Source organism: Trichechus manatus, unplaced genomic scaffold (assembly GCF_000243295.1).
Source record: "Trichechus manatus latirostris isolate Lorelei unplaced genomic scaffold, TriManLat1.0 scaffold00001, whole genome shotgun sequence".
Taxonomy (NCBI): Eukaryota; Metazoa; Chordata; class Mammalia; order Sirenia; family Trichechidae; genus Trichechus; species Trichechus manatus.
In genome coordinates this window covers 14645288-14670955 of record NW_004443937.1, presented here as the reverse complement: position 1 = coordinate 14670955, position 25668 = coordinate 14645288, and the positions used below count along the sequence as shown (strand labels likewise).

Here is a 25668-nt window from a genome sequence, read left to right as displayed (position 1 = left end):
AGGTTTTCAAATTTGTTGGAGTACAATTTTTCATAGTATTCTGTTATGATCCTTTTAATTTCAGTTGGGTCTGTTATGTTACTGCCCATCTCGTTTCTTATTCAGGTTATTTGCTTCCTCTCCTCTTTTTCTTTTGTCAGTCTGGCCAATGGTTTATCAATTTTGTCGATTTTTACAAAGAACCAGCTTTTGGTCTTGTTACTGCTCTCAATTGTTTTTCTATTCTCTATTTCATTTAATTCTGCTCTAATTCTTATTTCCTTTCTTCTGGCAACCAGGGCTTCTTTTGCTGCTCTCTTTCTATTTGTTTGAGTTGTAGGGCTAATGTTTTGATTTTGGCCCTTTCTTCTTTTTGGATGTGTGCATTTATTGCTATAAAGTGACCTCTGAGCACTGCTTTTGCTATGTCCCAAAGGTTCTAGTAAGATGTGTTTTCATTCTCATTTGATTCTCTGAAATTCTGTATTCTGTCCTTGATTTCTTCTATAACTCAGTAGTTTTTGAGTAAGGTGTTGTTCAGTTCCCACATATCCGATTCTTTTCCCTTGTGTTTTCCTGTTACTGATTTCTACTTTATGGTCAGAAAAGACGCTTTGTAATATTTTGATGTTTTGGATTCTGTTAAGGCTTGCTTTGTGGCCTAACGTGGTCTATTCTGGAGAATGTTCCATGTGCGTTGGAAAAGAAAGTATACTCGGCTGCTGTTGGTTGGAGTGTTCTGTATATGTTTATGAGAGCAAGTTGGTTGATTGTGGCATTTAAATCTTCCATGTTGTCTTAGTCATCTAGTGCTGCTATAACAGAAATACCACAAGTGGATGGCTTTAACAAAGAGAAGTTTATTTCCTCACAGTAAATAGGCTAAAAGTGCAAATTCAGGGCACCAGCTCCAGCGGAAGGCTTTCTCTCTCTGTCAGCCTTCTTCTCATCAGTGTTCCCCAGGACTAGGAGCTTCTCCGTGCAGGGACCCCAGGTCCAAAGGACGCGCTCTGCTCCTGGCACTGCTTTCTTGGTGGTATGAGGTCCCCCTGTCTCTCTGCTCACTTCTCCCTTTTACATCTCAGGAGATTGCCTCAGGACACAATACAATCTTGTGCACTGAGTCCCGCCTCACTAACACAACTGCTGCCCATCCTCCCTCATTAACTTCATAGAGGCAGTATTTACAACATATAGGAAAATCACACAATACTGGGAATCATGGCCCAGCCAAATTGATACACACATTTTTGGGGGGACATAATTCAATCCATGACACGTTTTTACTGAGTATCTTTCTAGATGTTCTGACCTTCACCAAAAGTGTTGCTGAAGTCTATTTATTGTGGAGCTGTCTATTTCTCTTTTCAATGCTGTTAGAGTTTGTTTTATGTATTTTAGAGCCCTGTTGTTGGGTGCATATATATTTATTATGGTTATGTCCCCCTGGTACACTGACCCTTTAATCATTATATAGTGTCCTTCCTTATCCTTTGTGCTAGATTTTGCTTTAAAGTCTATTTTGTCAGAAATTGGTATCACTACTCCTGCTCTTTTTTGGTTGTTGTCTGCTTGATATATTTTTTTCTATCCTTCAGTCTTTGTCTCTTGTAGGTAACATATAGGCGAACTGTGTTTTTTAATCCATTTTGCCACTCTGTCTCTTTATTGGTGCATTTAGTCTATTTACATTCAGTGTAATTATTGATAGGTATGAATTTCCTGCTGTCATTTTGTATTTTTTTTTTTGTGTGTGTGTTGTTGACAGTCTTTGTTCCACTTAATTTTCTGTGCTGAGTTGTTTCCCTTTATGTAATTTCTTTTCATCTTTTTCATTATTGTTGATTTTGTATTTGCTGACTCTGTACGTTTTTCTTTTTCTTTTGTTGGGTAGATTTGTTAGTTACCTTGTGGTTACCTTAAAATTTACCCCTATTTTTCTAAGTTTAAATCAATTTTTTATTTCTTGATATCGCCTTAACTTCCTTTCCATATGAAAGTTTTATGACTACACTATTTAGTCCCTCTTTTTTGTTTTAAAGTTGTCATCATTTACATATTGGTGTCTCTGCTTTGCTATTTTCAGTCTTTTAGCTTTGACTTATTTTTGCGACTTCCCTATCTGGGTTGATATCTGGTTGTTCTGTCCTGTGCTCTAGTATTGTGTTGTTGTCTGATATTGTTGGTTCTCTACCCAGCGGACTCCATTTAATGTTTCTTGTAATTCTGGTTTAGTTTTTACAAATTCCATTAACTTCTGTTTATCTGGAAATGCCCTAATTTCGCCATCGTATTTGAGAGACAGTTTTGCTGGATATATAGTTCTTGACTCGTGATTTTTTTCCTTCAAGGCTTCATATATGTCATCCCATTGCATTCCTGCCTCCATGGTTTCTGCTGAGTAGTCAGAGTTTATTCTTATTGACTGTCCTTTGTAGGTGACTTTTCGTTTATCCCTAGCTGCTCTTAAAATTCTATCTTTGTCTTTGGTTTTAGCAAGTTTGATTATAACACGTCCTGGTGACTTTCTTTTGGGATCTACCTGGTGTTGGGTTCTTTGAGCTTCTTGGATATCTTCTCATCTTTCATGCTATCAGGGAAGTTTTCTGTCAGCAAATCTTCAACAATTCTCTCTATATTTTCTGTTATCCCCTCCATTCTGGTACTCCAATCACTCATAGGTTTTTCCTCTTGATGGTGTCTCACATAATTCTTAAGAGTTTCTTCATTTTTTAAAACTTCTTTTATCTGATTTTTCCTCAAATAAATTGGTGTCAAGGGCTTTATCTTCAATCTCACTAATTCTGACTTCCATTGCCTCAATTCTGCTCCTATGACCTTTTATTGAGTTTTCTAATTCTGAAATTTCATTGTTAATCTTTTAGATTTCTATTTACTGTCTCTCTGTAGTTTCTAGCAGCTGTTAAATTTGTCGTTCTGTTCTTATATTCCTTTCCTGAATTCCTCTATTGCTTTGTCTGTATGTTTTTTGGCTTGGTCTTAGTTTTGCCTGATCATCTTCCTGATCTCTTGAAGATGTCTGTATATTCATCTTCTGAATTGTTAACTCCAGTAATTCCAAGATCTTAACTTCCTCCAGAAGGTTTCCTGATTCTTTACTTTGGTTGCTTGCTGGAGCCATCTTGATCTGCTTCTTTATGTGATTTGACACTGACTGTTGTCTCCAAGCCATCAATAAATTATTATATTTGTTTATTGTATGTTTGCTTACTGTGTCCTAGGTTTTGTTTTGTTTTGTTTTGATATGCCCAGATAGCCTGAGCCTGTGAGCTCCTCTGGTTAATGGCGTCTTTGAAGCTCTCACATCCTGTCACCAGGTGGTTAGAGCCACTACTAGGTGTGTAACCCCAGAAGTCTGTTCACTTGTCTTCTGTGGCTTCAGCTCAGGTGTCCAGGTCGTCAGTCACCGAGTGTGTGGTGCAGACTCTCACCTACAGTCCTAGACAGGCAGGGCTATGTAGGGGTGACTGGAGCAGGCACAGGTATCTGACTTCAGTAGGAGGCTATGTGCTAAGCAAGGTAGGGGGCTGACGGCTTTCTGAGTGCCTAGGTGAAAGGTGTTTCCCTGTCCCCTAGAGCATGTAGGTGGGTGGGTTTTGCAGCTGGACTTTAGGCACCCAATGCTGTTGATTGTAAGAACTGGGAGGCACTACTTATTCTCGGACCCCTGATGTGGGTGGGTGATGACCCTGCTTAATGGGCAGGATGGTGTCAAATGTCACAAATCTGCAACTCCCCCTCGGCTGCTGCAGTTGAAAATAGGCTTCAGGTATATATCCTGTTGTTCTATGCTAATGAGGGCCTATGTTGTTGAACTGGCCCACACAGATCTAGGTCCACATGTGCCAGCTGATCCAGCCCGCAGGGTGCTGACTAGCTCAAGACGGGCACTTCTTCACTGTTCCTGAACTGTCTCTCCCTCCCCGTGCTGCTCAGTCCGACTCCTTAACTTTGTCTTTGATGATCAGGGCTCCTAGATTGTCATACATAATCAATTCACTTGTTTTTTCGGGTCTTTGTTGTAAGAGGGACCACAGGAAGTGTCTGACTATTCTGTCATCTTGGCCCAGCCTGCAGTAAGACAATTTTTAACAAATAAAAAACTATAAATAATAAGGCAGGGGAGGATATTTTTCTACTTTGCAAACATAGTCGCCCAAATAATCATGGATCTGAAATAAATCATCATGCCCTTGCCTTTGTATGACTTTACTTCAATTAATTTTGGAAAACAAGAATACTCTAGCCGTTATCAAGGTTCCAAAAAGAGCTGTGATATTAATCTAAAATATCAAATTGATTCATTTATTTCATTTATGGTTTGTCCTGCTGACTCGTTGAACAGATATTTGTATTTCCAAAGGATGTACTTGTGCACAGGGGGAAAAATACTCTCCCTTTTGATCTAAATGAAATCATAATTTAAATTAAATAAAGCTCACGTTATAAGGACACTAGTTTTATAATGCTAGACAAAATCACTGACTTATAGTTGTTTATTTAAAATGTTTTATATAAGAAGGAATTTATGCATTCCCATGTTTTAAACATTTTAATGGAAATGTATACTCAAAAATCAGGAAGAATTTTGAAAAACAAAAAATTTCAAAGTTACTTATTTAGGATCTGGAAAGAGATTTCTTATTTCGAGGCCAGAGGGTGATTAAGAGTTTATGGCCTGACAATTTGAGTAGGGTACTCTCAAAATCAGAATTTCTAGGACTTATAGTGGTCTTCAGCCTTGTATTAATAAGCCAATATGCTAAATACTTCACAGAGGTGGAAGTGCACTTCAGAGGTACCATTTGTTCCCCACCACACTGTCTGGCTGATTAAAAGGCACAGCTATATATTATTTCTATATTTTCAAGAGAAAGGTAAAAGAGTTTAAAAAAAAAAAAAAAACTGAGTCAAAAAGATGTTCACAGTATCATTATTCACAATATTCAAAAATTTTTTTAGAACTCTGAACGTGTAACCACAAGATAATTATTAAGTAAATTATAGTACAATCACACAATGAAATATAATCCAGTCATCTTTTAACACAAAGGAAAGTAATATATGATACAATCTTAAGCATGCAAAGTTGTTTTTACAGTAAAAACAAAACAAACATGCACACTGGAAGGAAACATACCAATATTTAGTGGTGGCTATTTCTGGATGGTAGAAATACGGTTGACTTTTTCTCCCACTTTACTCTTTGCTGTGTTTTTTGGTCCCAGAGACTCTAGAGGCTCTTTCCCAGGACTCTCCAGAATCTGGAGTGATCTAATATGCCTGACCAGCCTCCTTCCCTTGAGCTCAGGGTAATTATTTCACAAGGGCAGGAATCATCACTGTGGCTTGTTTGGACATCTACGAAATTCTAATAAAGCCTCTGCTTAAACCTTCCAGTGGCATCTTACAGCTGTCGGAATAAAATTCAAACTCCTTAGCTTGGCCTCCAAGGGTCTATATGACCTGGGCTCTGCCCACTTTTCTTACCTCAATCCATACCTCTTGCCCCTCCACTCGTTCTGCCCAGCCAACTGGCTTCCGTTTTGTTCCTCAAACTGGCCAACCTCATTCCCTCCTAAGAACCCTCAAACTTACTGTTCCCTATGGAGAAGTCTTTCTCCCCAGTACTTCCCATGAATGGCTCCTTCACAATATCCGATAACTGGCTCAAATCGTGACTCCTTAGAGGCCTTCCCTGACCACTCATCCTAATTTAGCTATCCTTCCTATCAGCTTTATTACAGCACCCTGTTTTATTTTCTTCATAGCTCTTATCATCACGTGAATTTTTTTTTTTTTTTAACTTGTTATTGTCTACCCTACCTACCTCTCCCCAAAGATAATAAGCATTAAGTAAGCAGGGACCTTGTCTTTCTTCTTCACTTCCAGCACTTAGAACGGTGCTCGGAAATACTAGGTGCTCCATAAATATTTGCTGAAAGAATTAATGAATCACATCAATGAAAGAATTTTGAAGAAATCAGAGATGCCCTAATATAAACAAAGTAATAATGTGGAAGTCTGTTTTCTTTGCTCCTAACTGCTGCAAGCAACCAAGCGTCACCTTCATTTGTATGCACATTTGTATGCTGTTAAAACCCAGAGTTCTATAAGAATTTCTACACTGAACAGTCATCAGCAGTGTCATCTGCAGCCCAAACCACAATTGCTAAGTCTGTGCTCCTCCACTTAACCACAGCAAAGATTATAACTCTTCAAACCCCACAAGTCGCCTTGGGAACTTGTTGCTAACTCTGCTGGCTAGCAGAGTTTGAGCTGAAGCTTGGGTGCATCTTTACCTACTATGATGGTTAATGTTATGTGTGCACTTGGCTAGGCTGATTCTCAGTGGTTTGACAGACACTATATAATCACCTTCCATTCTGTGATCTGATGTGAGCAGCCAAGTCACTTGAAAGGGGAGTTTGCTTGGGGGTGTGGCTTGCCTCCAATATATGAATGGATATTCTGGCAAAGCTCACTACTCTCTTTCTCAACCTTGGACTCTTGTCATCATGTGACCTCCATTTCTTGGGACTCAAGCCTGCAGAAGTTTCTGGCCTGCTGTCTGACCTGCAGATTTTGGGTTCATCAGCCCCTGCAACCACGTGAACCAGCAGAGGTCTTCAGCCTGTTGCCTGACCCGCGGATGTGGGTCTTGCCAGCCCTCACAACTGTGTGAGCCATTTCTCTGAAGTAAAATTTCTCTCTATAGATATTTATATACGCTTCACTGGTTTTGCTCCTCCAGAGAATCCAGACTAAGATACCTATGTTTAGGCTGAATGATATTAGCTAGCCCAAGTGATTACCTAACTGGGACCATGTGCCATGCCACAAGCTTTATATGCTATTACCATGAACATTCACAACCACCCTACAAAGTAACACTGTTTCACAGACGAGCTTCAGAAAGGTTAAATTATTTGTCCAAAATAATTTATAAAAGTGCGCATAACCACTAAGTGTTAGAGCTATATCAAGCTGGCTCCCAGGGGAAGTGCTGAGCGGGGATGAATGCTACCCAGGAAAGAAGCATTTCCATCCTCTTAAAACCTTTAATTTTTTAATTGTAACATTCGGAATACATTCCCTCTGACTAGAATATCCACTGGCTTTCAGGGCTGCTTGCTGAGATTATCCATCCTTAAAGTCGAAGATTACACATAGAACTCCTCCAGAGAGCATTTCACAATCTCTCCAGTCAAATTTGATTATTCCTTTGGAAGCCACAAAGGCTTCTGTACCTTTTCACATGATATTTAATATACCTCCCCTTGCATATTTTATGTGCAAATGTTACATCAACACTAGTATACTCTACGCTCCCCCAAGAAATCTCTATCTCTCACATCAACTAGCTCCCATACAGCACATAGTAGCTACTCAAAAATGTCATTTGAATGAATAGATGAGTAAATGAATACAATGAAACTCATAATATTTAAATGTAAGGTAAATCACCTTCTATGTTTAGGAATTATTATCATTTGACTACTTTCTAATGGATGATGAACTTATAATACATACAGAATCATAGAATCGTGTTATAGGAACTCTTGCTGGTTACCTAAACAAATCTTCTACCTAGTTATTTCTGGAACCCCAGAAATCCCTTCTAGAGTATGCACTTGGCAATTATTTAAAAGATTTATTGAGCACTTCCTATACGGGGGGATGAGAGGTAGACAAAATGGGATACGGCAAAAAGTGACACGCTTTTACGGAATTTAAATTCTGGTGAGATAGGCAAAGAAAGCAAATAAATTAACAAGCGCATTACAGATTATAACACAGGTTAGGAGAGCAATAATTGCAGCACTAGGATAGAGTACCTGGGAAAGTCCACCTTAGACAGAAAGCTCTCTCTGAGTTGAGACCGGAAGGAATGGACAAAATCAGCCATGGCAAGGGCAAGAGAAGAACATTCTAGGCAGAAAGAACATTAAAGGCAAAGGCTCAAGGTGAGAAATAATTTGGCCAGTTTGAGGAACAGAAAGGAGGCCAGTAAGAAGCATATCTGGCAAGGAAAATAGTGGTAGGAGAAAACAGGAGAGGTAGCAGCAGCCAAATCATGTAGGATCTTGTAGGTCATGGTAAGGACTTTGGATTTTATGCTAGGAGCAATATGAAGCCACGGAGTTTGAAGTGGCATGATCTATTCTGCTGGCTGGAAAACCTATTGCAGCGGCATGAAGGAAAGAAGGAGACCAGAAAAGACACAACTGCAGTCATTTAACTGAAAGAGATGGTGGTCTGCTCAAGGGCTGTGGCCATGGAAATTAAGAGAAGTGATCAGATTGAGGTTGAACTGACAAGACTTGGTGATGGATTGGGTTTGTGCAGGTAAGGAAAAGACAGGAAAGGAGGGTTTTTCTTTAACAAGTGGGTGAAGGGATCGTTCACTGAGCTGGGAAGAACTGGGGAAGAAATAAGTTTAACGAGAAAATTCAAGAGCTTTGCTTTGCCCATGATAAACTTAAAAAGTCAATTCATATTCAATAGCTCCATGGAGAAATCAAGTCAAAGCCGAGTCTGAAACTCTGGGGTGAGATTTAGCTGAAGATATTACTCTGGGAGTCAGCACACTACAGTAATTCTACGTCCAGGTCCGTCTTCTGGGGACATGCAAAATAACTGCAATGTCTCTTCCTCATTCAGCCTTGAGATCTGCGAGGAGACTGGATTTTATTCTGTAGATAACAGGGAGCAGGAAAGAGCCTACGCAGGGGAGCTCGTGGTCAGGTAGGACTCCAGGGGGATAGCTCAGGGCACATCACACTCCTGGTGTGGAGGACAAAGGCGCAGGCACGTCGGGGAGGCCGGACGAGTTACATAACGGCCCGGCGGGGCTCCGCCTGCCTCCCTAGCCGACCGTACCGCCGTCTCACGCACCCCCGAGCGTGCCTCCCGCCCTCCCTCAGCATCTCCCCCCTCAGCCCGGTCGGGCCTTGCTCTCACCCGCCTCCTCCTCCTCACGCCGGGCCGGGTTCTGGTCTTTAACCTTCTGCCCGCGTAGTTCGCGTCGCCGCGGTTCCCCGCCGGTCGCACGTCTCCGACCCATATCTCCCGGCGAAATCCGGCTAGCGAGTGACGCACCTGGCCGCGGATATCTGCCTGAGGGCGAGCTCCGCCCCCGGGCGGAGCGGAATGGCCACACCCCTCCGGCTTGGACAAGCTCCGCCCCAGCCCCGAATGGCCAACTTGAACTGCACGAAGCTAGAAGAAACAATACAGATATCTCTACTTCCGGTGCTTTGGGTCCTTGCGTTTACCGAGGCCGGATGCAGGCGTGTTCTCGCGAGAGGAGGTAAAGGGCGCAGGGTTTGAAACATGGCGGACGACGTAGACCAGGTGAGTGTGTTGTAAAGGGCTCGCTTCAGAGCGGCATTCTACTCCCAGCGCTGGCCCCATTAGGCTTCGCGTAACTGTGCTGCTTTCTCCAAGCTCTCAGAAAAGTAACCTATCGTGCCGTCTTTTTCCAGGGCCCCACGACCTAATCTGCCCCCATCCCCTCGATGAACGCGCCCCTGTGAATTTTGCTTGAGACCCTTAGGTATTTTCCTGTTTGAAGCTCGCGGGACCACTGGTTATTCCTCACTCTCGTCGCTTCCTTCCGAGTCTCAGCATTATCTGTAGAATGTGAATAATTATCTCTGCCCGCCTCCTGGAGCTATTGGGATTCTGATAGAAAGCGTGGTAATCAAGTTTAGGAGTTACTGAGTATAACAATGATTTACTCATTCAACAAATACACTGTTCTAGACACCAAGGACACCGCAGTTGACCTTTGTGATCTCTGCCCCTACTTGGAGTTTATAGTCTATTGGAGAACTGATAATGAAAAAGTGAACATAAATATGAGACATATAGAAGTGTGATGTGGTGTGAAGGAAACAAGCAAGGAACTGAGATGCAGAGTAGCAGATGGTCCTACAGGCTTTTTCTCCTGCCCTTCCCTCTTACCAAAATGCTCTTCCTCAGATATCTTTATGGATCCAGCCACAACTTCTTCAGCTTTTTATTCAAATTTCACCTCATCAAAGAGGCCTTCCTTGGCCCCCTACATAAAATACGCCCCGCCCCCCCGCAGTTTGCTTACCCTGATTTTTTTCTTCATAGCATATTTTTTCATATTAAATATATGTTTCTTTGTTTAACATCTGTCTCCGCTCCATTAGAATATAAGTTTCGTGAGAGCAGAGCTTTGGTTTTGTTCACTATTCTGTACTTAGGGTTTAGAACAATGCTGGGAACATTCAACAAATATTTATTGAGTGAGTGAATTGGATAATCAGAGGCAACCTCTTTGAAAAGGCAACATTTAAGACTAAACCTACTCCTCACCTATCTACTATCTTGTTGTCTGACATTTCGCATTTACAACAATCATAAAAAATCGGTCTGACTATTTTGTGCATTAATGATGTACGTGTGGCAGTAACGCGTGCCAAGTTTCGAGGTGAGAGTAACGCTGGCTGTGATGGTTAAGCTTATGTGTCAACTTGGCTGGGCAATAATTCTCAGTGGTTTGGCAGTTATGTAATGATGTAGGCATCCTCCATTTTATGATCTTATGTGGTCATCCTCCGTTTTTGCTTAACGACCTGGTCTTTGGAACCTAACCATGTCCATAAGTGAGCAGCGGGGTGTACAACATGAAAGAAGGAGCTTCCCAGACTGAGGTGGAAGTAGCAATAGGACTCTGTCGTGTGTATATTCTTATAGTATTATTTATCATTTATATGCCTTATGACTGGTGTGTGGTAGGCATTAAGTGAACGTTTTTCAAATGATTAATGTTAGTGGGGATAAGGTTGAATTCCTTGAGACTGACTTCCTGTACCCTTAAGCTGAGTCAAACAGTTTAGGTTTTGAGGGAGCAAAGTTAATCAGTACAGCCGTGATTATTTTGCTGTGTAACTCCTCCCTATGTATGTGTCAAGGAACCCTGGTGGCACAGTGGTTAAAGCAACCAACTGCTAACTGAAAGATCGGCAGTTGGAAACCACCAGTGACTCCGTGGGAGAAAGATGTGGCAGTCTGCTTCTGTAAAGATTTTCAGCCTTGGAAACCCCTTGAGGTCACTATGAGTTGATATCAACTTGATGACGGTGGGATTTTTATTTTGGATGTATGTGTTTTTTATTCCTTGTTTATATAGCACTGTGTAGTGCAAACAGTTAACATGCTTGGCTGCTAACCAAAAGGTTGGAGGTTCGAGTCCACCTAGTGACACCTTAGAAGAAAGGCCTGGTGATCTACTTAAAAAAAAATCAGCCATTGAAACCGTTACAGTTCTACTCTGACACACATGGGGTCACCATGAGTTTTTTTTTTTTTTTTTTTTTTTTGATGTACCAGGTACTTCATATACAGATAGTCCCCAACTTACAATGGGGCTCTGTTCTGATGACTCTGTCATAAGTTGGTCCTGACATAAGTCGAATACTTCTTTATTTTTCAGTTTTCATTTTTATTCGCTTTTATTATCGGTATCTTTATAAATCCAATCTTTATTTGTCTTTGAGGGTTGGAAACATTACGTATAAGCTTACATATATATTTTAATACATACATGCGTGTATAAAAAATATACAAATCATAAAAATTCACCCTGACGAAGAAGAGTTGGACAAATTGACATTTTGTCAGTTGCAATAATAACTCCACTTGTGAGTCATCCAGATTATCCCTGGCATGGGGGTAGCATTGTTAGTTAGAAGATTAGTGAGAGTTGCCTGTATGGTCCTTTTCTTTTTTTCTTCATCTGTTTTGTGGTTGCAGCTCACTGTGTCCCGAATCTGCCTGTCGACTTTAGCAAAGTGGTCAGGATTTGGGTCCATGTGTTCAAGCAACTGAAGCCCCTGATTTAGTTTAGAAAAAACTTCAGCTAATCCTTTCCCTGTAAAACTTTTTGACAATTTCTCTCCTTCCTGTTCCTCATTATTTCTTTCTTTTCAGCATTTCTTTCCTCTTCAAAACCCATTAAGTTCTGATCTGTCAGTTCCTCTTCTTTGTGATCTATGAGCTTTTCCACATCAACAATATCAAATTCTAGATTCAGAGTTCTTGCCATATGGATGATTTTTGAACCGATTTCTTCCATCATATTATCCTGATCAAATGCGTGGAGTGTGTTCACATAACCCAGCAACTTTTTCCAAATCCCCTGCATGCATTTTCCCATAACTTCCTCCCAAGAAGATGCAGTGTTCTGAGTACACTAAAGAATATTATAATGAAGGCATCATCAGTGTCATAACAATGAAGTTGGAGTCGTAACGCCTGCTGGGCACTTGCACAGTTCAGTTGTCATGTGTCACTAGAGCTAAACATTGCCCAACTTCCTGTCCATTACAACTCCCTACACAACACAGACTTCATTGTAGATCAGGCCATAGCCTGCTATATGGCAGTGTTTTGAACAGTAAATCATAACAGTGAACATCTAAGAATGATAACGTCAGTAAATTACATGCTGCAACATTGTATGTGGTACATATTACTAACAATAGGATGTACCAAAAAAGACAGTCATAAGTGGGACTCGTAGCTTGAATACATTGTAAGTCGGAAACTACCTGTATGTCATTTGAACTTCAGAACAGTTATGAGGTAGATGCTATTATTATCCCTATTTTACAAATAACGAAACTAAAGCATGCAGAGGATAAGTAACTTGCCCACAGTCACAAAGCAGGGCAGTGATACTAACACTACACTATCTGTAGCACTACATTACTAAACTTGTTTCTTTTGTCAGCAACAAACTACCAACACAGTAGAGGAGCCCCTGGATCTCATCAGGCTCAGCCTGGATGAGCGCATTTACGTGAAAATGCGAAATGACCGAGAGCTTCGAGGAAGATTACATGTAAGTAAATTTATTAATTACCTTGAAAACAGAATGCTTCCCTGTCATCCCTCCCTGGCATCACCCTCTCGAAATGTAAAAACTGTCCAATGTGAAAAAATATTTTGAAATGTGAAAGAGAAGGAGCCGGAAATACACTCAAATTTCTATAAGCCAAATACAACTATTTTATTCATGTTTTTAACATTTTTATCTATTAGCAGAAATGGGCTTATTTTAGAACAGTTTTATTCCCTTCAGTTTTCCCTTCTGCTTATTTGTAAATAACATTTATTTATCTTCCATTTTTATTTAAAATTTTTTGAAGTTACATACACATGCACCTGGAGTAAAGGAGAATGAAGAACACCATAGACACAAGGAAGGTATTAGCCCAAGAGACAGAAAGGGCTACATAAACCAGAGACTTCATCAGCCTGAGACCAGAAGAACTAGATGGTGCCCGGCTACCACCAGTGACCACCCTGACAGGGAACACAACAGAGAGTCCCTGACAGAGCGGGAGAAAAGTGGGGTGCAGAACTCAAATTCTAGTAAAAAGACCAGACTTAATGGTTTGATTGAGACTAGAGGGACCCTGAAAGACATGGCCCCCAGACTCTCTGTTAGCCCAAAACTGAAACCATTCCTGAGGACAACTCTTCAGACAAAGATTAGACTGGACTATGGGACATAAAATGATACTCGTGAAGAGTGTGCTTCTTAGCTCAAGTAGATACGGGAGACTAAATGGGCAGCCCCTGTCCAGAGGCGAGATGAGAAGGCAGAGAGGGTCAGCAGCTGGTTGAATGGACATGGGAAATGCGAGGTGGAAAGGAGGAATGTGCTGTCAAAGTATATGGAGAGCAACAAGGGTCACATAACAATGTATGTATAAATTTTTCTATGAGAGACTAACTTGAATTATAAACTTTCACTTAAAGCACAACAATAAAACAAAAGTTACGTATACAGATATGTATTTTGTCATAAAAAAATTAAACATCAAAAACAACAAAATATTATTTTAAAAAGTCAGTAGAAAGTAGCTTACTGATCTTTGTTATACGTGATGAAATAAATTGTAAATAACCTTATGAAAGGAACACAGAAACATATAGAGTAAAATGGAAATCTCTCTATAGGTAACCATTGTTAAATACTGGGTCTGTATTCTTTCAGATCTTTTCTGTATATTTACACACATATACACATATGTTCCCATATGTGTATATTCGTACTGTATACACCACCTTTAGGAGCTCTATGGAGCCCTGGTGGTGCAATGGGTAAGCACTACAGCTACTAACCAGAAGGTCAGCAGTTTGAATCCACCAGCCGCTCCTTGGAATCCCTTCGGGGGCAGTTCTTCTCTGTCCTGTAGGGTCGCTATGAGTCAGAATCGACAGCAACGGGTTTGGGTTTTATTTTTTGGTGTTTAGGAGCTCTTTTGGCGAAGTGGTTAAGTACTCAGCGCTAATTGAAAGGTTGGTAGTTTGAACTCACCCAGCTGCTCCTCGGGAGAAAGACCTGGTGATCTGCTCCCTTAAAGATTACAGCCTAGAAAACCCTATGGGGCAGTTCTACTCTGTCATGTGGAGTTGCATGAGTTGAAATCGACTCGACAGCACCTAACAACACCACCTTTAAAAAAAAAATGTGATCCTGCTATACTTGTTTATCAGCACCTTTCTTTTTCACTTCATCTTTCTTGGAAATCATTGATGATGAATGTATATAAATCTCCTTTATTCTTTTTAATGACTACATAAGATTCAGTATATGTTAGTAATGACATTTAGGTTGTTTTGCATTTCTTGCTATTATAGATGCTGCTGCAGTGAGCATTTTTATACATATTTCTTTATTCATATCTGCAAATATTTCTATAGGGTTGGTCCCTTGAAGTGGTCCCATTTATTCATAAAGAGAGTAAACTGAAGTTTTGCCTCTTCTTGATGACTTGTTACTTTCCTGAGTGTGTTGTTTTTGTTACTACCACTCTACCCTATACTGATTAAAAATAGCTAATATTTTTGAGCTTTTAAATATATGCCAGGTACTATTATTCTAAATGCATTATGTGTGCTAGCTCACTTAATCTTTATAACAGCCCTATCAGGATAGGTACTAATTATCCCTGTTTTACAGTTGAAGAAGTTCAGGCGCAGAAAGGTGACATTACTTGCTTAAAGTGACACAGCCAGTAAAGGGAGAGCCAGGATATGAACTTAAGCTCCTAGTAAAGAGAGGGCCAGAATATGGACCTTACTTCAACCCCACTCTTAAGTACTTTGATTCCACCTTCCATAAAACCCTCTGAAGATAAATGCTCTTAAGTGCTAAGTGCTTAGGAAGGAAGGAGGGTGCTAGGGACACAGTGGTCTTACTCTACAGCTAGCCTTAAGGAAAGAGGAGCTCCAGGAAATGGAGTAGTGGCAATTCGGTGAGAAAATTTGGGAACTGAGCTTAATCACATGAGCCAGTGACTCATGGAGAGACACCCCAGGACAGAGATGTTACTCTTAACTCTCAGAGTTCAATTGTCTGTTTAGAGCTGATTGCCTCTATACGGAATGGCCCCCAACACTTTTTTTTTTTTTAAATTAGTGTATGAGCCTTTCTTGCTTTTCTGCCCCTCAACTATAGGCTTTTAATCTTGTTAGAGTGCTCTCTCTAGCAGTTCCCTGCGTGACTGATTGCCTGCTTTATTTCGATGTGAGCTGGTGAACCAGTTAACACTTAGTTAAAAGGAAGGGTATGTGGGTTCTGATCAAAGTCCCAGAAAGTTCACCTTTTAGTAAAAAGCATGAACTCTGGAGCTTGGATTGAGGACATCCCTAAATATCTGAGTCGAAACGTTTATTGATGGAGCCCATAGATGGGAAACATAATTATATTCTGGATAGGTTATAAATGGGCATGGTGTTGCTCTACTTTTACCTTTACGATGTTTAGTTTAGGCCATCACAGGGAGGATTGAATGACAGTGTCTTACGCATTTAGAAGATTGCAGTGCCATCACCTTAATGATTAAACAAAGGATTTTTATCTCCTTTTTTGTATCTTTCTTGTCACACTATTACCGGTGGAATTGAAAGAAGTCTACTGATGAGTGATGAATTTGCTCTTTTTCATAATTAAGTATCATAAATGATGAGGCTGTCTTGGATAATGAGTAGGGTGGATACTTAAAAATAATTTCAGGTTATTTTGAGTAGATTCATTTTTGGCCATATACACAGTTTTATATTTTTGTCAGATTGATTAGGTTTTCATTGGAAGTGATTTACAAAGAAACAGTGTATCAGTATAGTCAGTATTATTTTTTATTTGCATGTAAAAGTTTGTGGTATAAGTATTAGGTGCATGTTATTGTGTAATCAAGCCATTTACATAATGTAAGCTCTGTTCATTTCTTCATAATTTGATTATTAAACTTCCTCGTCCCCTACCCTCCCACTTCAGGCTTATGATCAACATTTAAATATGATATTGGGAGATGTGGAAGAAACTGTGACTACTATAGAAATTGATGAAGAAACATACGAAGAGATATATAAAGTAAGTCATGCAATTCTATTTATCGCTTTGAAAATGTTAGTCATTCTCAATATCCAATAGCTTAACACTTATTTATGGAAAGTCTGTCATGTGTTAACACCTACATGGACTCAGTACAGTGTGGCATTTAAAAACGGGGGCTTTGGAGTCAGGCAGACCTAGTTTCCAGTACTGGCTTGGCCATTTCCTTGCTATGCTACCTTGAGCAAAGTAGTTAACTTTGCAGACTCATTGGTAAATGGGGATACTGTTACATACCTCATAGGGTTGGCAGGATTCAATGAGTTGTGATAGTGTAAGGTGCCTGCATGTGCTAGCGTAGTAGTAATACTGGACAGTGTATCAGTACTTGTCATTAATTTCCATCAGGTTGATCCTGGCTCATGGTGACTCCATGTGTGCAGAGTAGAACCTACTCCGTAGGGTTTTCAAGGCTGTGACCTTTCAGAAGCAGATCACCAGACCCATCTTAACAAGGCTAAAACTGAGAAATTTTAAAAATGTTTATCAACTTGCTAAAAATAACGATAACATTAACATAAATCACATTTTTATGATCTGTAGCTACATTTTCTAAAACAAAATGTTTAGTGAGAGGAGTGACATTGTTTTACATTTTTGCACATCTCTTTACTGTTTAGCTTAATTAACGACAGCTGGATTCCCACATTTTTTTTGCATTCAGTCTGTTGCAATATGTTGTTTTAGTGGAAGAAACTCTGGCTTCACAGAGAGGTTGTTGGAAAATGGAGCGTTTTTATACATACTGGCTTGATTCTATACCCAAACTCAAGAAGTGGTAGTTTCTTAAAGATTAGTTGCAGTGTGGAATCTGAAGCCTTATCAGTGAACTTTTCATACTCTTGTTACACGAAAATCCATTTGTCTGTCTTGTCTTGTGGTTTGAATGGATCTTTTACCCATGCATGATTTTGCAGCTTCAAGCACTGGTCACTTGGAAAATATTAGTTCACTGAGTTATGCAGATCTTCCAGATGTTGACACATTTCATTGTTTAATATATTTTAAAATCACATTCTTTAATACCATCAATGATCTCACCTGAAAAGCATTTTAAGTATTGGAAAGCCGTGTAACTTGCAGTGGCAGGTAAAAGTTTTCCAAAATTCTAATTTCCACTTGAAAACTTGAATTTTATCATTGGCAACAAATACTATTGGTTGTTTTCCTTAAAAGGACAGGTCTCGTTCCTTTTCAAGAAATCGTCTGCCAAATACCCAAGTCTGAAAAACTATGCTTTGTCTGTCACGTGTTCTTTCAAGTTAAAATAGTGATCCATGAAAAAAGTTGTTCAGCTCACAACTCCATTGTTCAAGTGCTTTTCCTCAAGACGATTGTAGTTCATTAGGCAAAGACTGCTTGATGCAGACTTGCCATTTTATCACACGGAATATTAAAATGTATACTCAAGGGTCGAGATTTAATAACATTAATTTTTACTGCTTCAGCAAGGACATTCTGAACCGGCTTTTTTTAATCGCAAGTGTGTGTTGGTGAAGAATTTGATGAGTACCGGTAAAGTTTGGTGCAACTGCCTTTATTTGCTAAGGTACCACTTTTGCTTTTGCTTCATTAGTGCATGGGTGAAAAAAGGCAAGTAATGTCTTAATGTTATTATGAAAATAGATTTGGCTTCACAGACTCTGTGAAAAGGTCTCAAGGGTCTACAGACCACTTTGAGAAGCACTGTTCTGTTCTGTTGACCAGCCTGCATGAACCTCCTAGAGCACAGTGGTTAACACTATGGGTTCAGATTTCAGGAATGCCCGGGTTCAAAGCCTGACTCCTTTGCTTACCAACTATATAACTGGGCCAATTTACCTAACCTGTCTGTGACTACATTTCCTTGACTGTAAAATGGGGATGATAATAAACACACTCACCCATTGCCATTGAGTCGATTCTGACTCATAGCGACCCTATAGGGCCGAGTAGAACTGCCCCATAGGGTTTCCAAGGAGCACCTGGTGGATTCAAACTGTCAACCTTTTGGTTAGCAGCCGTAGCTCTTAACTACTATGCCACCAGGGTTTCTAGGAATGATAATAGGACCCACTTTATAGGGCTATCATGAGGATTAATTGAGAAGTTACGTAAAAAGTCTTCAGATTAGCTACGGCACATAGTAAGCACTCAAGTGTTAGCATTTGTTGGTTTTATGGTTCTGCTTTGTCCCGGCTTTTCTCCTCTCCAGCCACTCGTGACTCCTTTGCTAGTTTTCTTTCTCCCTCTAAATATGGGCATTTAGCCTTTTTTTTCTTTATGTGCATTCGTTTTTCCATCAGAGATGTCATTCAGCCTTCTAATTTTAACTATTGTATGTTATAAGCCATAAAGTCTTTAACAATAATCACTATAGCATAAAAATTCGAGATCTTAATAGGTTTGGCTTCAAATCTGAAAGCCCAGAGTAAGTCCTGCTTCATGTTAACAGATATATTTGATACTTGTTTCTCAGAGGAATGCTCCAAGTATGTTCCTTGATACAGGAACATTAACATCACTTGTGAACTTGTTAGAAATGCAAATTCAAGGGCCACAGCCTGACCCACTGAATCTGTCTCTGGGACTGGAGTCCAGGAACATTTAACAAACTCTCCAGGTGATTCTTCTGCACATTAAAATTTGAGAACCACTGCCCTAAAGCAGTGGTTATATAGAGTTATCTGATGAGTCTTATATACGGAAGAAACCCATTGCCGTTAAGTCAATTCCAACTCATAGCGCCCCTATAGGACAGAGTAGAACTGCCCCGTAGGGTTTCCAAGGAGCAACTGGTGGATTCGAACTGCCAGCCTTTTGGTTAGCAGCCATAGCTCTTAATCACTGTGCAACCAGGGCTCCATGTAGGGAAGAGTTAGATAAATTCATGAATGACAGACAAGTATAATTTTACTTAAATTTAGTGCTAGGGGTTTTCCCTTTATGCCGTTTCTAGTACCCGAGATGGTCACAAAACATGGTTTCCACATTTTTTTTAAACGTTGTGAAAACACAGATACTACTAATATTTTTTGCCTGTCAGAGAGGAGAACCCCTCATCTTGCTATGTCTGACAAGACATCATTCTCAGTCCTTGGGCAAAGCTGCAAAAGCCAAAAGCTAGCAGAAGGGTCGGGTGATCATGGTGGCAAGTTTAACTAGACAGAGCCTCAAAGACAAAAATGAGAACCTCACCTTGGAATGCATTTGGAGCAAATGAAAGTTCCAGCTGTGTTTACCAAAATGTAACAGCAGCAGTCATACCTCTGCTCAGAACAGAGAAAAACTCATCCCCAGTGTTAGGTGATATGTGTTAGGTGATAGCTGACAGGAGCCCTGGCCAGCTATGCTTTGTATGAAGTTGTATTCCGACAAAAGTACCAAACTCCTTCTATGTTGAAACATATCAGCTAGGCTTTTGTCACTATTGGTCTCCGTGAAAAGAAATTCAGAAGAATAACATTAAATCTCTTGTACCTTTTTTTTTAATGTAATATATTTTTTTCTGAGCATAAAATTAACACATACTCGCCAAGAAACCTTAGAAAAGACAAAACCAGTACAAGGAAAATAAAAACCAGCCATCCTACCAGTTAGAAATATCTAGTGAAAATATTTTGTTATATTTCTATCCTGGCTTTCTTCTTGCTTGTCTTTTTAACATAGACAGACCGTAGTGTATCAGGTCTAAGATGCACTTTCTTTTTCTTACCTGTTAGCATCTCTAAAATCAGGATTCATCTTACAGTTTATTTGATAAGAATTATGTCGTAGTTTAATTGGCAGCAGTTTTCCTTTTTAGCTCCACAGAAGCTTACAAATAATGTCTTAATGTGATAAAGTATGAAATATACAATTTTGTATTCTGGGTTTTTCATGTAACATTATTAATATAAGCGTTTCACCATGGAAATAGACTCTTCATAAAAATTTTAATGCCCTTATCTTGAATTCTGCTCTTGACGGAAATGACTCTTTAACTGTGGTCTCCATTCTTGTAGAGAGAGGAGCACTGCTGCTCTCTCCAGATTTGCAGTGAGCTGACAGTGGGACCCACCTGTCCTCCGTACTACAGACTACTCCGAGCGGGGCTCTCCCCGAGGCTGCTTGTGTATGTGCACATGTGTTTCTCTGGACGGAGTGTCTGTTCACCATCAAGGAGAACAACTGCCTCACTCTCCTGTACACTCTTCCGGTATTTCTGTCCAAGATAGAAAACCAGACTAAGTGGTTTCTCAGTTTGACCCAATTTTATATTTTGCTGTCTTTCCTGTGTTGAAATAACTAATCAACATTACCTAAACACCAAGTTAGGGGGACCACAGGCCATAGGGAGCCCTGGTGGCACAGTGGTTAAGAGCTTGACTGCTAACCAAAAAGTTTGACAGTTCGAATCCACCAGCCACTCCTTGGAATCTCTATGGGGCAGTTCTTCTCTGTCCTATAGGGTCGCTGTGAGTCGGAATTGACTCAACAGCAATGCGTTTGGGGTTTTTTTGCCAGACCATAGATATTTTCCATAACTTGCATAATTGATTTGTGAATAATTAATAATGACTGCTAATTTGTTACTAGGAGGATGGAGAACAGTCTTAATCTTTTGGCTCTAGATCCACCATATTTATAGTGTTCATTTCATAGCTTGCTAAAATGGTTTTCATTACTTAGCCCTGCCTGCTTTTCAATTGTCCATAATGTTCTCCACCTTCCTTCGCCAAACACGTCTAATTTTTTCTCACCGAACTACTTCTCTTGGCGTTGTTATGCCTTTTCTAAATGAGTCATCTTACTCCCTTTGCTTGCAGCATCCTCCCTTACCTTACAGTCCTTTGCCTGTAGCCTTTCTAGATGGCTTCAAATGTGTCTGTTAGATCAGTGCTGTTCAATACACTGTCTGCAGTGATGAAAATGTTCTATATTTACTCTGTCCAGTATAGTAGCTGTAATCCACGTGTGGCTACTGAGCCCTTTAAATGTGTGCTGGTGTGACTGTTTTTATTGTGTTGTTAGGTGCCATCCAATCATTTTCATCTCATAGCAACCCCATGTGATAGAGTAGAACCAGCCCCATAGGATTTCCTTGGCTGTAATCTTCATAGAAGCAGATCACCAGGTTTTTCTCCTGCAGAGCCGCTGGGTGGGTTCGAACTGCCAACTTTTTAGTTAGCAGTCTAATGCTTAACCATTTGCACCACTAGGGCTCCTTTTCTAGTGTGACTAGGCAACTGGATTTTGAATTTTATTTAATGTTAACTTAAATAACTGTCTATGGCTAGTGGCTATTGTATTGGACAGAGAATCTCTACACCAGCTCGCCCATACAGAGCTAATTCTCTTTATGATCACATAGTACACATCACTATAATACTTGAAGGAGCCCTGGTGATGCAGTGGTTAAAGTGCTTGGCTGCTCAGCAAAAGGTCAGCGGTTTGAACCTACTAGCCAAGAAAGGACCTAGTGATCTGCTCCTGTAAAGATTACAGCCTAGAAAACCTATGGCACAGTTCTACTCTGTCCTATAGGGTCGCTATGAGGCAGAATCAACTCAATGGCATCCAACAACAACAATATATAATACTTAACATATACCATATTTCTTTTCTCGCCGCTTTGAATTGCTTTCTTTTTAATTCAAAATTTTGGGTAGGTAATAGATTCACACAGTTTATTGTTAGTTGCCGTCAAGTTGATTCCAACTCATGTAATCACGAAATATGAAAAGGAATATAGTAAATATTCAGATGGATCCTGGCTGAAAGCAGAGAATATCAGAAAGATGTTTACCTGTGTTTTATTGACTACACAGAGGCGTTCGACTGTGTGGATCATAACAAATTATGGATAACATTGCAAAGAATGGGAATTCCAGAACACTTAATTGTGCTCATGTGGAACCTGTACATAGATCAAGAGGCAGTCTTTTGAACAGAACAAGGAGATACTGCATGGTTTAAAGTCAGGAAAGGTATACATCAGGGTTGTATCCTTTCACCATACCTATTCAGTCTGTATGCTGAGCGAATCATCCGAGCAGCTGGACTAAATGAAGACCAGCGGGCATCAGGATTGGAGGAAGACTCATTAACAACCTGCGTTATGCAGACGACACAACCTTACTTGATGAAATTGAAGAGGACTTGAAGCACTTACTGAGGAAGATCAAAGACCACAGCCTTCAGTATAGATTGCACTTCAACCTAAAGAAAACAAAAATCGTCACGATGGGACCAGTAAGCACCATCATGATAAATGGAGAAAAGACTGAAGTTGTAAAAGATTTCATTTTGCTTGGATCCACAATCAACACCTGTGGAAGCAGCAGTCAGGAAATCAAAAGACACATTGCATTGGGCAAATCGGCTGCAAAAGACCTCTTTAAAGTGTTGAAAAGCAAAGATATCACCTTGAAGACTAAGGTGCGCCTGACCCAAGCCATGGTGTTTTCATTCGCCTCATATGCATGCAAAAGCTGAACGATGAATAAGGAAGACCAAAGAATTGACGCCTTTGAATTGTGGTGTTGGCAAAGAATATTGAATATACCATGGACTGCCAAAAGAACGAACAAATCTGTCTTGGAAGAAGTACAACCAGAGAGCTCCTTGGAAGCAAGGATGGAGAGACTTTGGCTCACATACTTTGGACATGTTATCTGGAGAGACAGTCCCTAGAGAAGGACATCATGCTTGGTAAGGTAGAGGGCCAGCAAAAAAGAGGAAGTCCTTCAACAAGATGAATCGACAGAGTGTCTCCAACAACAGGCTCCAGCATAACAATGATTGTGAGGATGGTGCCAGGGCCAGGCAGTATTTTGTTCTGTTGTACGTAGAATCTCTGTGAGTCAGAACCCACTCGATGGCACCTAACAACAACATATACTAAAAAGTCTCCCTCTTGTTCCTGCCCTCTATTCATCTTCTTTTCACTCCCACCCCCAGAGGTAATCACTTATTAGTTTCTTGAGAATCCTTGTTTCTTCATGGATGTACTGATGAATAGTAATTATTCTCCTGCACCCTCCGTTTTTTAAACAACCAAACATAGCCTACCATAAATATTGTTCCATACCTTGCTCTTTTAACTAAATATATGTCAGTACTTTATCCATTTTCATGCATTGTTTCCTCATACTTTTGTTTTTAGCTTTGTAGTACTCCATTGTCTGGAAACAGCATAATTTATTTAGCTATTTTCCTATTGATAGACAGCCATTTCGCATCTTTTACTAATATAAACTGTGCTGCCATGAGTAATCTTGTCATTTTGCTTAGCTGTAAGTATACCTGTAAATACATTCAAACTTTCTTCTCATTTCTGGAATGAGGACTCTAGGAGGATAGGATCTGTGTTTTATTCATCTCTGTGTGGTTAGTGTCTATCACAGTTAGTACCTGACATATAATGGACGCTCAGTAAATGTTTACATGAGTGGCCTTTAGATTTAATCTCAGGTTGAGTTAATTAGTTTTTCAAGCAGAATGGGTTTTGGTGACAGCTCTAATCCTTGGCACAATTGTTGATATCCAGATTGGTTTTGGGTGCTACAAAGGTAAGTAATCAGGTTTTTTAATCCATTTTTTTGTGTTATGATAAATCCATGTTTTTTTTTTTTTATTTCTCTCACAAAAAATAATAATACATATTTGTATAAATGTGTTCCGTTGTTTTTCCTCTTCCAGTCAACGAAACGGAATATTCCGATGCTCTTTGTTCGAGGAGATGGTGTTGTACTAGTTGCCCCTCCATTGAGAGTTGGCTGAAACAAAGAATTTATCCTGTGTGGAAAAGAGGAGACTTTGTACCATTGCCTCGTTAATGTGGAATATATTCAAAAGAGAAACCTGCATAAATTTTTGATACTTCACAATGACCAAGGGTTCTTCTATTCCTGAAATGAGTTGATTTGCAGATAACTCACAAGTTCTTAAGCTAAATGGCATTTTTATTTTTCTCCAACGTTTCCAATAAATGTAATCACAGAAATGCAGAACTCTTTTTGCAGATAATTTTGGATTTTTTTTTCTTAAATTAAATCTGATTTTTTTCCCTTTTTGGTTTTTTAAAAGACAGTCTCTTGTGAATTATTTAAAATTAGCGTGTTCACTCAGTACACATTTACTCTGTTTGATGCTCCAGGTTGAGTGCTCAGAACTCTAGTTGTGTCGGTATGCGTCCTGCCTTCAAGACTCCTGGGGAGGGAGTTGTTTAAATCAACAGAGGACAGTGAGATCAGTGCTGCTGAAATGATGCATATAAGATGCCATAAGAGCACAGAGAAGAGTGCCTGAAGCAGATCGAGGTGGGCTGACTCACGCACAGGTGTGCTGGTGGTGATATGTCACTGTGAACATTAACATTTGTGGTAGGAGACAAAGGGCAATTTCTGTTACTTCTGTTAGATTTATTTCTAAGGTCAGGCTTCAGTGGTTCTATGCCTGTGTGGTTCAGCTTGGTCACATCAACCAACGCTGCACATACTTTATAAGTCACAGAAACCATTTTTCTACTCTTCTTACTTGTAGTTGAGCGGGATCACCGACCATGAGTGAGAAGTGGTCAAAACAGCCTATCTCAATGGCACCATGAAACACAGTGGCTAAAGCAAAGCTATTTTTATTTCTAGCTGCAGTCAGCAGTTAATGTCTGAAAAATAAAGGGGAAAGGATATATGTGTGTTATAATCTCTAAAACTTTATCAAGACGGCTTAGAACCTAATGTTAGGGTGTGCCATTTTGAAATGTAGAATACTTGATTTGTGGATGACTTGTCTGTAAATATGCTGAAGGTGTGTTTGATCAAGCATGATATGCACAATATCTTAAGCCTTGTGTAAAAAAGATGCTTTCAGTAGACATCGTGTAAAAAGGTTTCATTTTTATTATTTATTGTACCTGTCACTGGAAGTTAATGGAGAAGAGAAAAACACATATGGGTGAGCTGACAAATGTTTTATCTTAAGTGCCTTATTTACGTGAGTAGGCAGGAGAGACACCTTCCCTTCACTTCTGCTGCCCCCACCCTTTGTCCTAAGGGTTTAGTATTTCTGAGACTACCTGTTTACAGCAACTTGTTCACTGTTGAAAAACTGGGGCTTGTGATCCTGGTGGTAGGAAGCGGCTGCTGCTTTGGCTCACCCTTTCTGAGTAGAACCTTTGCCTAAATGATAATGATGACGATATACACCATAGTTATCACTACCATAATTTATTGAACAAAGTGTACCAGGCAGAGACATTTTGT

At 39.9% G+C, this 25668-nt stretch overlaps 2 protein-coding genes across 5 annotated transcripts in view; one reads left to right on the top strand and one right to left on the bottom strand.

The window, feature by feature from the left end:
* Nucleotides 1-9102, bottom strand: part of XPC (XPC complex subunit, DNA damage recognition and repair factor) — a 55172-nt gene extending 46070 nt beyond the window's left edge. For 2 of the 3 annotated variants that reach the window (XM_004368367.2, XM_023742488.1), the window contains exon 1: nucleotides 8965-9102. In XM_004368367.2, the coding sequence (XP_004368424.1) occupies nucleotides 8965-9067 (103 nt within the window). In that variant the 5' untranslated portion in view covers nucleotides 9068-9102. The remainder of the gene's footprint in view (nucleotides 1-8964) is intronic. The other variant, XM_023742524.1, reaches the window with a different exon arrangement.
* A 108-nt stretch (nucleotides 9103-9210) lies between these two features.
* LSM3 (LSM3 homolog, U6 small nuclear RNA and mRNA degradation associated) lies at nucleotides 9211-24528 on the top strand. Of its 2 annotated transcripts, XM_023742350.1 has the most exons (5): nucleotides 9245-9357; nucleotides 12770-12880; nucleotides 16328-16423; nucleotides 17893-17993; nucleotides 24107-24528. In XM_023742350.1, exons 1-5 carry the CDS (start codon nucleotides 9337-9339, stop codon nucleotides 24159-24161), a joined length of 384 nt encoding a protein of 127 aa, XP_023598118.1. In that variant the 5' UTR covers nucleotides 9245-9336; the 3' UTR covers nucleotides 24162-24528. The 2 variants fall into 2 exon arrangements, with proteins under 2 accessions (XP_004368423.1, XP_023598118.1); XM_004368366.2 differs by lacking the exon at nucleotides 17893-17993 and having other exon boundaries at nucleotides 9211-9357; nucleotides 24107-24423.
* The last annotated feature ends 1140 nt before the right edge of the window (nucleotides 24529-25668 follow it).